At 34.2% G+C, this 15,588-nt stretch overlaps 1 protein-coding gene across 1 annotated transcript in view; it reads left to right on the forward strand.

The window, feature by feature from the left end:
• The first annotated feature begins 969 nt into the window (after positions 1-969).
• LOC145727278 (juvenile hormone esterase-like) overlaps positions 970-15,588 on the forward strand; it is a 31,355-nt gene continuing 16,736 nt past the window's right edge. Inside the window, exons 1-3 of the mRNA XM_081976793.1 lie at positions 970-1,127; positions 1,176-1,448; positions 14,627-14,765. Of these exons, the coding sequence (XP_081832919.1) occupies positions 1,080-1,127; positions 1,176-1,448; positions 14,627-14,765 (460 nt within the window). The 5' untranslated portion in view covers positions 970-1,079. The remainder of the gene's footprint in view (positions 1,128-1,175; positions 1,449-14,626; positions 14,766-15,588) is intronic.

Raw genomic sequence — 15,588 nt, forward strand, 5'->3', positions numbered from 1 at the left:
ATAGGTACTACAACTTTCATTATTACGATTTTTCAATCAAATCAACCGTACAGGCGCAAAAAAATCAAAACCGTTTTCCCATGTTAATCTCCTATGTCCAGGGTGCTCTTGGACACCTGGTATGTTAAAACTTGTGTTAAAACTCCATACTGGATTAAATTAACCGGAAATGAGTAAAACGAGAACTAATAGCATACATGGTATGTATCACGTAAAACTTGTTACTGTGCTTAACCATTCATTTCATTTGATAAAATCGTAAAGTGATCCATCATTAGTGTCGCTAATGATTTTCCAAAATTGTAATCAGAATGCGCGAGGTTACAAAAAGTGCTAAATTGAATATTTTTAGATTAGACATGTTAATCAAATGAACAAAATAATATTCTTGATAACCAACATTGTTACAGTGTCGTTCGCATGAATTCAATATTATCTCAGAGAATTATCAGCAAAGTTCCGACGATATAACAAAACTATCCAGACATGAAAAAAATCTACTCAATTGTTAAGATTGGTCGCCAATCGAATATTATTGCAAAAGTGTTATTTTTGTGTATGGTATAACTTTCATTATATAAACTAGTTTGTTCAGATTTACTCTCTTTAGTTTGCAACTTTGGAAACTCTTAATTTGGGTATAAAAGGTTTACCATACTAGAGAGGAGGGGAATTCCGAAAATTTAAGGAAATTCAACAATTGAAGGAAGCTTCTCAGCTTCGCTTCGGTCGGACAATCCTCTGAGCTCAGCACAATAATCGCCTCTTTCTACTCCTACTAACATAATATACTATTATACCGTTTTTGAGACTAATTCGGTATCGGCGGATTTAAAAAACGCTTGATAATCCCTTTCAACTTCACTTTGTGGGAAATAAGAACAATGTTAACTTTAAATCTCTCAGAAACTCTCACGGCATTACGTGTAAATAGTTTGAAAAATTATTTACAATTATGTAAATAATTGTCACTTAAGCAGTAAATGTTATCACTAGAAAAACACTCGAATCGTCTGAGATACTAGAAAAATTTCATAATTCAACTGATTCAGTCCAAATTCCGATTTTACAGCCTAAACATGGCGTTGTCCGCCATTTTGACTTTAGCCCCACTGCTAACCTTAACGGTAGGTTAATTTAATCTAACCTAATTTAAGCTAATCTAAAAATTGCAGGTTTCCTTGGATATTTTAGTCGATTTACCGTACGGAACAATCAGGGGCAGGGAACTGATTAGTCCGGGGAACAGAACGTTCCGAGCGTTCCAAAGCGTTCCGTACGCAGCGCCCCCTGTTGGAACGTTACGTTTTCAAGCCCCGCAACCGCCCGAACCGTGGACGGGGGTGAGAAACACCACCGAAGACACGCACATATGTTTTTCGGTGAAAAAAGACAGCGATGATGAAAACGAAGACTGTTTGCTACTGAACGTATTCACGTCCGTTCAGGTGAGTGATCAGTTTTTTGCAAATATCTCGTAAAAGAGAATAAACTCAATTTTTTACATTTTGAGCCACCATTTTGTATTGCTCGGATCCCAATAACAATTTTTTTTTAGTTCTATTATCATATTTTTTTTAATAAAAATTGAATAAATAATACATGTACTAAAAAAAAGTATTACGAAAGCATAAAAAGTTACAGAAAAAACAGAAAATACTCACAAAATTATATGAAAACGGTAAATAGATAAAATGTACTAAAATGTCAATTGAAAACAAAAATTACAATACCAAAAAAAATAAAATAAAACACAAAAAAAAAAAAACAGAAAAAAGTAAATATACACAAATTATAATAAATGTATTCTAATCCCACTAAAAACCAGCTCCTTTTATACAACCACAAAATTAACGCAGACTCTCCTACAATAACAGCAAACGGCCACATAAATGAACCAAAAAAACGACATATTGGGAATTACTTTTGACAAAAAACTATAATTTACAAAAAATGTACGAGACATAAGGTCAGAAATTATCAGAAGATCGGAATACTTCAGATCTCTAACATACAAAAGAAAAGGAATCAGTACTAAAAGAGTCACCAGCCACCACATTACAAATCCATTTATCAACCACTGTTGGATTATGGAAATATACTGAGGACAAACGCAACGGAAGGAACTATAAAACACATACATATAACAGAACAAATCGCACTGAGACTAATTACAAAAATAAGACATCCCAATAATCCGTTACATAATCCATCCAACAAACTTCTATACTAACGCACCCAATTACACAAAAGCTGTGAAAGACTGCTACAAATACAGGATACTGGACCATACTGACCATACTGAATCCACTTTGCTTAACAAGACAACCCAGACTATCCCGATTCCACTTTCCTTCTTGTACCCTACTTGAAAAATGTAGTTTATAAGAACATAAACATAATTTGTAATAACTTTTTTTTCATGAATTACGTCTTCGAATATGGTAAGACCGTTTTTAAAAAATACAAATTACAAACTAGTACAGAAGTATATTGATAATGTTACATTAAAGCACTTAATAATAATAATAATGCAATACGCGATGACACTGGTTTTGTTCATGGAACTGCATACTCAGCATCTGTCCTGGTCTATGGAGGTGGTACAACCTCGTGACTTAACTCCTCCATCCCTTAGATTCAACTGTACCATTGAGGGAAGTTGGATTGGCTGATGCTCAAGGGTGACTTCTATTTCTTGTTTCTTCTTGCAGAGGGCTTGGCCGAATTTCTTGTAGCCATAATACGCAATCCCTGCTACTGCAAAAACATACATTAAAATAGTCCAGATAGATGGATTTTTGGAAATGTCAATAGGCACTATTTGGGCAGGTTTCGAAGATCGTATTTGACCTTGAAGATCTTGAAGTCCGTCTAACTTGATATCGTCTAGCTTGAAGTCAATTTCCATGGAGGGAATGAAGCTTGGCAACTCATTATTGTCCGGGAAAAATATGGGCTGTATACTAGCGTTGACTGCCTTCTGGTCGTTGAAAATTGTTCGGTCGTTCATCATGATTTGACAACCCTTGGGAATTTCGGCGATGTAAGTACCAATCAAATTCAATGTTTCCATTTGTGTTGGGCATTGTAGTTTGATTAGTTGCTTTTTAGGACTTATCAGCAACCACTTGTCAGAATTCGATAGTTGATTGATCACTGGATCGTTGAGCTGGATATCGATTGGTTGACAGGCAGTACTTTCTTTAATTTGCGATAGTAGGCATACAGCGCAAGGACTTTCTTCATGGATTTCCTTTAAATCTTTGTTAGCACATAAATATAATTGTGCTGTGATCTCATGGCAAGCTTTATTTCGATATGTATAGTGCAATTTTGATTTAATTAAAAATCTATTGCGCGGTATTATCGCCTTGAACTGACTCTCTTTGAAAATTGGTGCAGAGTATAGATGGAAAAGTTCAAATTTTTCATTTAGAGTTATAGGAACATGCAACAAATACGTCACTCTATTATTTAAGATAAAGCATTCTATATCTATGAAATTAAGGAATAAATTGATGTTATAGAGTTCCGGTTTTAACGGCATTTGATCGGTGCCTATGCGATTTCCTAGAGCTTTCAGCTCTTTAAACAAGTCTTCGGTTTTTATTATGCTTGGATGTATTGTTCTTAGTTTGCAAAAAGTAATTGAATTCTCTATATCTTGTAATAATGAATCTACAAAAGTATAAAGTTCAATGATTTCAATTAAAGAATTCCTGATATAGTTAGAATTCTCTGTATAAGTAGTTTTTTGCACAATCCAGGAGATTTGCTTGATTTTAGACTCTAAGACTTTTTCGTGTTTGGCAACCTGATTGATGGTCTCATTGAATTTAGAGACAATTTCCAGAGAAATTGAAATTTGTTTAGACATACTTTCTGTTAAACTTTTTTGATTGGTTTGCATTTCTCTGATAATTTTGTCGTATCTTTCACCATCGGACGCGTCTAGATTACCGCTTATGGCTTTGAAGACTGAACCTAACATATTAATTAAGCCTCTTTTCATCCTATTAGGATGAGGAATTATTTCCTTAATTTTGTCATCAACTCTATTTTGAGTGATTGTCAATAACTGAATATAAATAGCGTTGTCAGCCAAATATTCACCGTGAACTTTTAGAATGTTCGTAATATTTGATGCTTTTAAATGCAGCTTATTTATTTCACTAATTAAAGGATTTAGGTCATAAAAATGGATTAGAGTGTATTTGTAATCAATTAATTTTGCTTGTCCTAATTTTATAGGAATTAACCCAACATTGTCAGTTAATTCTCGTAGGGCAACCTTATCCTGTAATCCGATACTGCTACGAAGCAAAATGCTGCTGGCGACCAGCCTGAAAGTAAAAATATAACTTCTGTACACCTATAATGATAATTTGTTAACTACTAAGTTAAAAACTTAATTATATACTAAAATCTAAGGTTAACTAATATTTGCAATGATAGTATTTAATCAAAGCTGTATGTGTTTCGTAAAGGTCTCTTTACGTTTGCCATATGGATTTTTCCATGGGCATTAGTCATAATAGTTTTACGTTTTTTGTTAACCTTGGTAATTTTTTCTGGCTTTGTAAACTTTTCAGCTAGTTTTTGTCTAGTATGCTTTTTTAAGTAGACATTTTGACCAGCTTCAAACAAGTCGGGATTCTCACGGTTCTGATTAATTTTGCTGACACGTTTTTCCTTACTTTGTGCAAGTTTCTCGTTAATCGTGGAATATAAGAGTTTTGTTTGTTCTTTATGGTTTGTAATATAATCCGATAGCAACAGTTGTTCTAAGTTTACATCAAACGGGTCATTGTCAGTAATATGACCGTTGATGATATCAATCGGTTTCATCTTGGTTGCGGAGTGAATTGAATGGTTATAAGCCATAATTGAATAAGTCATTTTTTGGTTAATACTTGAATTATTGAAATTTTGAGCATTCAATAGCTTTACATGTTCGCTAATCGTTGAATGTAATCTTTCAATATTTCCATTAGATTGAGGATGGTGTGGCGAAATTAAATTAATTTTGACTTTATGCAATTGCAGCAGTTCAGTGACAACAGAATTTTTAAACTCAGTCCCGTTATCCAAAATTATCTGTTTTGGAACTCCGTGATGAGAGAAAAACATTAATAGATTATCAACAATTTCTGTTGCCGCTAAAGATTTGAGAGGGTACGCTTGCGCGTATTTCGAAAAACTATCCAAAATAGTTAAAAATTTTGATTGTTCTAATGTGTACGTGTCCATATGTACTATTTCAAACGGCTTTGTCGCAGTTGGGGTGACATTCATTTCAATATTGACGGGATGTCTGTCATATTTTGTTCTGATACAAATATCACATTGATTGATATACGTTTGGATTGATTGTTTTTGATTAGGCCAGTAATACTTTTCTTTAATTCTTGAAAGAGTTTCATCAATTCCTCGATGGTTACTTTTACCTTGGTGGTAGTTTTCAATTATCTCTTCAATGTCCCCTTTATTTGTGACGTCAAGAAGTTTCTTTAAACACCTTTTTAGATTTAATGAAGGCCACCTAAAGTATCTTCTTACAACTTCACAAAACTCTTCGTATACACCCTGTTCCTCAAAGTATATGTGATACTGTTTTTCAGGAACTATGTTTTCTTTAATAAACTTTAAGATATCATCTTCAAAGTTATTTTGACTAAGTTGAACTATCAATCGGCGTTTCTTTTCGAATAGTAGTGTTAATTTCGGTTTTGCCGGTGAATGTAAAACTTTAGAAATAATTACCTGGTTTGCACCGTAATTGACTGGTATATCGATGATTGGTATTCCTACAATTGGGTCTTGATCATTTGTGTGAATTGTATCACTGTCGTCCTGTTCGTTGGGGTTATTTAACTCTTCAGTTTGTTTTTTATTAAAGTCAGGTTCTTCGTTGTCAGTATGAACAAACATTGAAGCTTTGTCTATATTCTCATTTTCCTGTTCTCGTGACGTCGAAGGTCGTTGTAATATTGATTCCTGTCTTGTTTCTCTCTCTAATTCTCTATTAAATTCTTCCATATATTCTTTTAGAGAAAACTCTTGATCTTCTTTTGTATGCAACTCAATGCGTGACAGTGCATCAGCATTTGTATTTGATGTCCCTTTTTTATAAAGGATTTTATAATCATACTCTTCGAGTTTGATTCGCCACCGTAATAATTTAGAACTAGGATCCTTAAGTGAAAATAGCCACTGTAAAGGCTTATGATCAGTAATGATGTAAAATTTTTGACCAAACAAATATGGACGAAAGTATTTTGTTGCCCATACAAGACAAAGGCATTCCTTCTCAATTGTGGAATAATTCCTTTCAGAATCATTTAATGTACGCGACGCGTACGCCACTGGAAGATCTCGGCCTGGAGGTCCTTGACTTAGAACTGCCCCTAGAGCTACGTTGCTAGCGTCAGTTGTTAAATTAAACGGTTTCGAAAAATCAGGGTACTGTAAGATTGGTTCGTTGATCAACAAATTTTTACAAGATTCAAAACAATCCAAAAATTCTTGATCATGCTCAATTTTTGCTCCTTTCTTTAGACACTTTGTGAGAGGTTTCGTAATTTTTGCAAAATTATTTATAAACCTTCTATAGTAACCTAACAATCCGAGAAAGCCTTTTATTTGTTTCGTATTAGTTGGAATAGGATATTTCTTTATGGCTGAGATTTTGTCCGGGTTTGGTTTGACACCGTCAGGGGTGACGATATGTCCCAAATAAGCAACTTCGCGGCGCAAAAATTCGCTTTTGTCCAGTTGTACTTTAAAATTGGACTCACGTAGCCGTTTGAAGACTAATTTCAAGTTTGTTATATGCTCTTGTAAAGAAGTAGAAAAAATGATTATATCATCTAAATATACTAAGCATTTTTCATTTTGAATACCTCTCAAAATTGAGTCCATGACTCGTTGAAAAGTCGCCGGTGCGTTCTTTAAACCAAATGGCATTCTTAGGTATTCAAAGTGTCCACTTTCGGTACTAAAGGCTGTTTTTGGAATATCTTCTTCTTTCATTTCGATTTGATGAAATCCTGAAGCCAGATCCAATGTCGTGAAATATTGACATTTACCTAATTTATCCAACAGATCTGTAATATTAGGTAAGGGAAATTTGTCATCTATTGTTTTCTCATTCAACTTCCGGTAATCTATCACTACACGCCATTTTTGTTTACCGGAAGCGTCCATCTTTTTAGGTACTACCCAGATAGGACTTGACCACGGACTATTTGATGGTCTGATTATATTTTGATCAAGCATTTTGGCTATTTGACTTTCTACTTCCTTTTTGTGTATGAAAGGGTACCTATAAGATTTTGTATAGATTGGAACTTCATCTGTTGTTCTAATTTGATGTTTTATTTTGGTTGTAAAGGTGAGTGGTGTATTTTCTTGGTAAAATACGTCCGAAAATTCTTTACACAATTTTAAAATTTCTTCTTTTTCTTCTTCATTTAGGTGATTTAATCTTAATTGGTTAAAATCTAGTCTTTGTTTTGGAGAGTCGTCAAAATTATTAAGGTCTATGTTTTGAATTTCTCTGTGATTAAATTTTTCTACGGAAAGGGGTTCAGAAAAATCTAAAGTTACAGACAAACATGAGTTATTTAAGATAGTAGTTAATGCATATCCCTCTTTTGCTATTGTTAAACATTCAGGTATCTCACAATTATGAATTTTTTGATGTGGGATAATTATTTCACCTTTAGTGATATCAGTTTTCACTCTTATCACTTGTTCAGTGCGAGGTGAGATGGTTATGCAATTTAATACTGGTTCTGTTTTGTAAAACATAAGTTTTATCTTTGCATACGGTGTAATTAAATATCCGCTGTTAAAGTCGATGTTTGCTTGTAGTAACTTGAGATTATCTAGCCCGATGAGGCCGTCGAACACGTTGTGGAACTTGAATAAGTAGAATTTAAGATTTTGCTTATTAGGAAGTTTAAAAATGCTAGATGCTGGAATTAAAGCACTGTAGCGATGTGCTGACTTTTGAAACACTGTACTAACAATGAACGGATCATCAATTATGCAGTTATTGTAGTACTTTTCAGCTAAATTAGGATTAATAAAAGATTTTGTGGAACCAGAATCGATTAGAAGTTTGATGTTAAATTCAGGCAATGAAATATAAGATAGTTCACTAGTATTGGTAGAGTTTAAAGATATGACTAAGTTTGATTGTCCTTTTGAGGCGTCATCGAAAAATTTATATTTTTCTCTTGCGAAACTGAGTCACACTCATTGTCAAAAGTAGGGTTTTCTGGTGTTTCTTGTGAATATGAATACTCAGCGTATTCTGGGTTATATTCGTAGTAATTTGTCATATTATTTATATTTGCATATTCGGGGTCAACGCACGCTTCTGGCAATGCATATTGATCAAATTGATCGTAATTTGAATTGGACTGCGTTTCAGTGCTGTACAATTCTTCAGCAACGTACTTAGGTTGATTATTTTGGAAATTTCCTTGAAAGTTTTGTGAATTTCCTTGAAAATTAGGCCTTGGAAAACGATTATATTGAGACAAAGGTCCTTTTGGGCCTGAAGTGCATACACTCATCGGTTGTGGTGCTGGAAGTGATTTGTTTTGATTGGGCTTAAATACGTTTGATTGATTTGGCCTTCCAAAAACTTGAGAGTTTGTTGGAAACCGTTGCGGCATTCTATTGAAATTTGGTCTTATATTGATGGGTTGTGAAGGAAATCTGTTGAAGTTACTCCTAGGCATAAATAAATTATGCGGTGTCTGTGCATTGAACGATGCAAAATTTTGTTGCGGTTGTGCAACAAATGGCATTCTGAATTGCTGATTAAAATGATTAGCTTGGGGTTTAGAATTTGTTTTCATAACCTGCGTGGATTGGTGTGGTAATCGGTTAGACATATTTTGGAAATAATGATTATTATATTCCTGCGTAACGTACTGAAGGGCTTCAGCTAAAGATCTGGGTTTCATACAACGAATCGTTGTCCCTATAGGTTCCTTTAACCCTGATAAGAAAGTTTTTAAAGCTAAATCGTTATATAGTGATTTCTTTAGCATTTTTCCACCATCGCTAGATTCGTGGCAATCTATATAAGAACATAGTAAGTTTAATAAGTGTAGAACTCTGTCATAAAATTGGTTTGGATTTTCATTTTGATTTTGTCTTAACATAACTAGATCCCTATTTAAGCAAGCTTCATCCCTTTGATCAGCGAAATTTCGGTGAAGAATAGATTTTAAGTCCTCCCAAGTGGATATATTTTGAATGTTTACAACAATTTTTGCTGTACCCGAAAGTTTTCCGATCAAACTGTTTAACAGAAAAGTATTTTGAAAATCCAATGGATTTGATACATTATAGAAATTATCAATTAAACTTTGGCAGGTTGTCAAATACCTGTTTAAGTCATTAGGATTCCCATCGAATTGTGGGACACATTGTAAGTACTCTGGTTTAAATTGTGGCATTGTAAAACTACTTAAAATACGATTAGATAAATCTTTTACTTCTTCTTTTGTAATTAGTGGAACTTGAAGCAATTTTTTAGAATTATCAATAGAGTCAGTTAAAGGGTTATCAGAATTTTCTATCGATAAGCTACTTAATTCTTCAATAATTGTGTCTAAGTTCGACATGAAAAAATTGCACACTTACATAAAAACGATGACCTTGACCATATTCTGCCTATAAGGGTCCAAATCTTCCGGATGGCGATGTGGTCCAACCAAAGTTTGCGATCCTTGCAAAAGTGCCCGATGCTGTGACACTTTCCACCAATATGTTGAATTCGCTGCCCGGTAACTGTAAAACTCGTCGATATGCCCTCGAACAAGTCTTTTTTGATTATCGAACTCGCGAACTATTCGAATCTGTCACAAATCGTTATACGAAAAAGTCCCTCAGCGATTGATTGACTTTTGACAGATCCTACCGACTGCGCCAATTACGTCTTCGAATATGGTAAGACCGTTTTTAAAAAATACAAATTACAAACTAGTACAGAAGTATATTGATAATGTTACATTAAAGCACTTAATAATAATAATAATGCAATACGCGATGACACTGGTTTTGTTCATGGAACTGCATACTCAGCATCTGTCCTGGTCTATGGAGGTGGTACAACCTCGTGACTTAACTCATGTAAATATTTACTCTTTACTTTAAGTTTTTTTTTTGTATAACATGGACAGAACGACCAATATACCCTATTTCTGGAATTTCTAGAAATAAAGATGATTTATATACAGAGCGATTCACGCTGATGGTATATTAGAAGTATCTAGAGAACTGCTTAATATTGTTTGTTGACATTTAGAGTGTAGGCTAGGTTGGGTCCAAACTCGCTTGGTAAAATATTTTGGACTTTGCAGTGTTGCCAGATCAGTCGGAATGAAACCCAACTTTTAATTTTCAAATGGAACACCCTGTTTCTAATCTCATTTTTGAATTCCTCGCAAGAAGGCTAGTAATTATTGTTAATACTTCTCTATACCTATATTGCACCGTTTATTAGATATTTCATAAAACTAGTGAATTTTTCAGCAAAAGTAAAGTCTAAACAGTTAGACAATAGTACATGGTTAAAAAGCCCAGATACAGAAAATCAAAAAATCTACAGGGTGGTCAATGTTTACCTTTTAGTCGGACAAATAGAAAAACTGCCAAAAGTTTGTTTTTTTAAATGAATACATGGGTGTTTTATGGTTTGTATTAAAAGATCATTAAATTTAGAACAAATCCATGTATACTTTTCCTATACCTAACTTCAACCGTTTCTGACTTATTAGCAGTTTTTCCTTAAAGTGAGCATAAAATCGTAATCCATACTTATCTGGATACGAAAACCTACTTGTGCTTAATGATTAGTTTTTGTTTCTGTAACTACAACATGCTATGACAGGTATCTGTCAAACTTAACACTGTTTCAAACGTTTTTTCTTAAATTGTGTGATTCTTGTCAGTACAAATGGAAATAAATAATAATAATTACCCCAGTGCCGCTATTATGAATTTATTCATAATGTATGGAGAAAGTGACCGAATTATCAGCCGAACGTGCAGAAAATTCAATGAAACTTATCCAAATCTAACGCCGATTGATACAAGGAAGGTTAAAGGAATTCAAGAAAACGTGATTAGTTTCGGATTTAGTAAAATTCCACGAAATTTTAAAAAACCGGTAACCTCTAATGAAGAAAATGAAGCTAGTGTTCTGGCCTATTTCGAAGCATATTCACCTTCTTCGATAAGGTGTGCATTACAAGATTTGCGTTTATCATATGCATCGATCCAAAGCATATTAGAATCACATAATTGCTACGATTACAAATTTACAAGAATTCAAGCGCTTAACCCTGAAGATCACCAACAAAGGACCCAGTTTTGTAAAGCTCTAATTATCCGCAATCAAGAGAATCCACGATTCCTTTCAAACATTATTTCGGCCAATGAATATAAATTTACCCGGGACAAGACATTTTTAACAGAAAAAATAATCATTTATAGTTTCGAGAAAATCCTTATTGTACCAGGGATTCAGCACATCAAAATAAATTTAGTTTCAACGTTTTTTGTTTCGTCATGGACAATCAAATCCGATATTTTATTTATGACGATAGTTTGACTTCACAAAATTCCTTAGAAATTATTGAAACTGTCGAAAATTTTGTGAAATCCCTGCCTCTAGAACAGTACCGAAACACTGGATGGAGCGCCTGCGCATTGTACAGATGGACGGATTCGACGTTCAGGGCCATGGAATTGGCCACCCAGATCACCCGATTTTACACCTCTCGATTTTTACGTCTAGGGTAGAATAAAAGATTTTTTTGTGAAACCCCTGTAAACACCAAAGAAAAACTAGGAAATCGGGTAGAACAAGCTTTCCGTGAATTAGATGAAAGTGAGTTAAGAAGAGCTACAACTGACATTGTTACCACTCGACTCTGGAAATGTTTAGAAGCCAATGGACAGCAATTTGAACATTTATTGTAAGTATTATAAGTTTAGATGTTTAATTTATTTTAAAATTCCTCCGCCAATCGGCCTTAGGTTTGGATAAGTTTCATTGAACTTTCTGCACGTTCGGCTGATAATTCGGTCACATTCTCCATACATTATGAATTCATAATAGCGGCACTGGGGTAATTATTATTATTTATTTCTATTTGTACTGACAAGAATCACACAATTTAAGAAAAACGTTTGAAACAGTATTAGGTTTTACAGATACCTGTCATAGCATGTTGTAGTTACAGAAACAAAATCTAATCATTAAGCACAAGTAGGTTTTCGTATACAGTTAAGTATGGATTACGATTTTATGCTCACTTTAAGGAAAAACTGCTAATAAGTCAGAAACGGTAGAAGTTAGGTACAAGAAAAGTATACATGGATTTATTCTAATTTGAATGTTATTTTAATACTAACCATAAAACACCCTTGGATTCATTTAAAAAATAAACTGTTGGCAGTTTTTCCGACTGTCCGACTAAAAGGTAAACAGTGACCACCCTGTAAATTTTTTTCATTTTCTGTCTCTGTGCTTTTCAACTGGGCTGAGGGCAAACGCTCACATCAGCAAACCTTTCAGAACTTGAGAATTTAATTATTGTTTAGACTACCGTTTTGCTGACAAATTCACTATTTTTATGAAACATCTAAAAAACGGTGCAAGATATCTCAGAAAAATGAAGTATTTGGCATAATAATAGTATATTACATACTCAGGTGGAAAGTGTTTGATTTCTGTCGAGAGATTAGGTAGTCTACCACGCCGAGACGAAGTCGAGGTGAACTTTATCTAGAGACAGAAATTAAACTTTCTACCGTGGTTTGTATACTATTTTATTTTCAACCATTTATCAAAATCTCATCGAACTTTTAATAAATCATTCAGTTGAAACATTGATTGCTAATAGTCTCTAACAATAAGGTAGTATAGGTGCACGGGTAGTTATGACTTCAACCATAATAAACGACTGGTGATTTGTTTACAATCTGGACAACGTCATTATTGTGCTATTCCGTCTTTAATATTTTGAACTGAAACGTTTCTTAAAGTGCTTTTAACATGGAGATTTCTGACGACGCAGATGTTACTCATCATCACCTGAGCTGCGGGCTGTTGCAGAGTTAGCGGCACAGTCTCTTCACTACAAAAAGTAAGCCCAGATATGACAAAACGCATATTGACATTCACCCGGGTGGAAAATGAGTACTTTTCACCCGGGTGGAAAGTAAAAGCAGGAATAACGTTATTTCTTATGTGTAAACCAGGTGGAAAGATGAAAATTACCTGCTTTTACTTTCCACCCGGGTGGAAAATACTCACTTTCCTTTTGGAGATTTCCGAAGACGCAGATGTTACTCATTATCACCTGAGCTGCGAGCTGTTGCAGAGTTGGCGGCACAGTCTTTTCAGTACAAAAAATAACCCCAGATATGACAAAACGCATATTGACATTCAACCGGGTGGAAAGTGACATTTACCCGGGTGGAAAGTAAAAGCAGGTAATTTTCATCTTTCCACCTGGTTTACACATAAGAAATAACGTTATTACCTACTTTTACTTTCCACCCGGGTGGAAAGTACTCATTTTCCACCCGGGTGGATGTCAATATGCGTTTTGTCATATCTGGGCTTACTTTTTGTAGTAAAGAGACTGTGCCGCCAACTCTGCAACAGCTCGCGGCTCAGGTGATGATGAGTAACATCTGCGTCGTCAGAAATCTCTATGTTAAAAGCACTTTAAGAAACGTTTCAGCTCAAAATATTAAAAACGGAATAGCACAATAATGACGTTGTCAAGATTGTAAACAAATCACCAGTCGTTTATTATAGTTGAAGTCATAACTACTCGTACACCTATACTACTTTATTGTTAGAGACTATTATCAATCAATGTTTCAACTGAATAATTTATTAAAAGTTCGATGAGATTTTGATAAATGGTTGAAAATAAAATAGTATACAAACCACGGTAGAAAGTTTAATTTCTGTCTCGAGATAAAGTTCACCTTGACTTCGTCTCGGCGAACTACCTAATCTCTCGACAGAAATCACACACTTTCAACCTGAGTATGTAATATACTATTATTTATTATTGGCGTACGGTGTTGGGGGTAAAAAGGGGTTGATTTTTCGGAAAAAGATATTAGGGCCAATTTTAGTTAACTTTTTCTACCAGATTTAGAATCAGCATCCCCAAAAACCCATTTGTCCATATTTTAAAATCTTATAAATTTACTGTAATAAATAACCTAAAATGTAATTTAGCTATCTCAAATTAAAAAAAATTTGTAAAGTAGACTGAATTTTGATTATACTAAAATCCGCTGTTGAGATTTTAAAAATATGGACTATGGGGTTTTTGAGAATGCTGATTCTAAATTTGGTAGAAAAGTTAACTAAAACTGGCTCTAATATTTTTTTACGAAAAATCAACCCAACACCACACGCCAATGGTAAATAAAAATGTTTACTATGTTAAATACTTCATTTTTCTGACATACAAAGACGGTGAGTTCAGTGGTGACGTTAATTTTTGCTGCAAATCGATCCATTGGCGTAAATAAGTACTTAAATTTCTGAGGTTATGTTTTCCAGGATGGTGACGTGGCACTTCCGGTTATGGTCTGGATTTACGGGGGGGCATTTAGGACCGGATCTTCAAAATATGTCAATTTTGGTCCAGAATTTTTAATTGACAAAGATGTGGTGGTTGTGACGTTTAATTACCGACTGGGTGAGTATTCATACGAAAATTAGTGCATCAAGCCATTTTTTTTTTATTACTACCCTGTTTATATGGTAAACCGTTTATAATGATTTTGCAAGTCTTTCAACTTTCATTTAGGTTATCACTATTGTGGAAGCAAAACATATTAAATTCATGTCCAAACATCAAACTAATTTAATAAAACTAATTCCACTTCAAACTAATTGAAGTGGTTTTTGAACTTGATTGTCATTGGTCTGATAATGAGGTGATTCTATAAAAATAACATCTCTGGAAACTACAACTTTGTGATTCGTCTCATCAAATAATCTATATGCTTTGCTTTCTTCACAGTATCCCACAAAAACAAACTTGTTTCTCGTTGACTGTAACTTGGTTCTTTTTTCATCAGGAATATGTACATATGCAATAGATCCAAAAACCCTTAGATATCCTAAGTTAGGTTTTTGTCCATACCAGGCTTCGTATGAAGTTTTACCTAGGATTTTCTTTGTAGGAGACCTATTAATTAAGTAAACGGCTGTATTAGCTGCCTCAGCCCACATCCTTTCATCAAGTTGACTGTCCTCCAACATTGACCTCACTTTTTCCATGATTGTGCGGTTATACCGCTCAGCAACATCATTTTGCTGTGGCGTATAGGGAGCGGTAAGATGGTGTTTAATTCCTCTCTGGCTGAAAAGATCTTTAATGTCTTTATTACAATATTCAGTGCCATTGTCTGATCTCACTTTCCTTCACCATACTGAGAAAATCAACCATACCAGATTTAACCTCAGATTTTGCACATAAAACGTAAATAAATACCATCCTACTGTGATCATCAATA

Source organism: Ips typographus, linkage group LG3 (genome assembly GCF_016097725.1).
Source record: "Ips typographus isolate SLU linkage group LG3, UJ_Ityp_2.0, whole genome shotgun sequence".
NCBI classification, from domain to species: domain Eukaryota; kingdom Metazoa; phylum Arthropoda; class Insecta; order Coleoptera; family Curculionidae; genus Ips; species Ips typographus.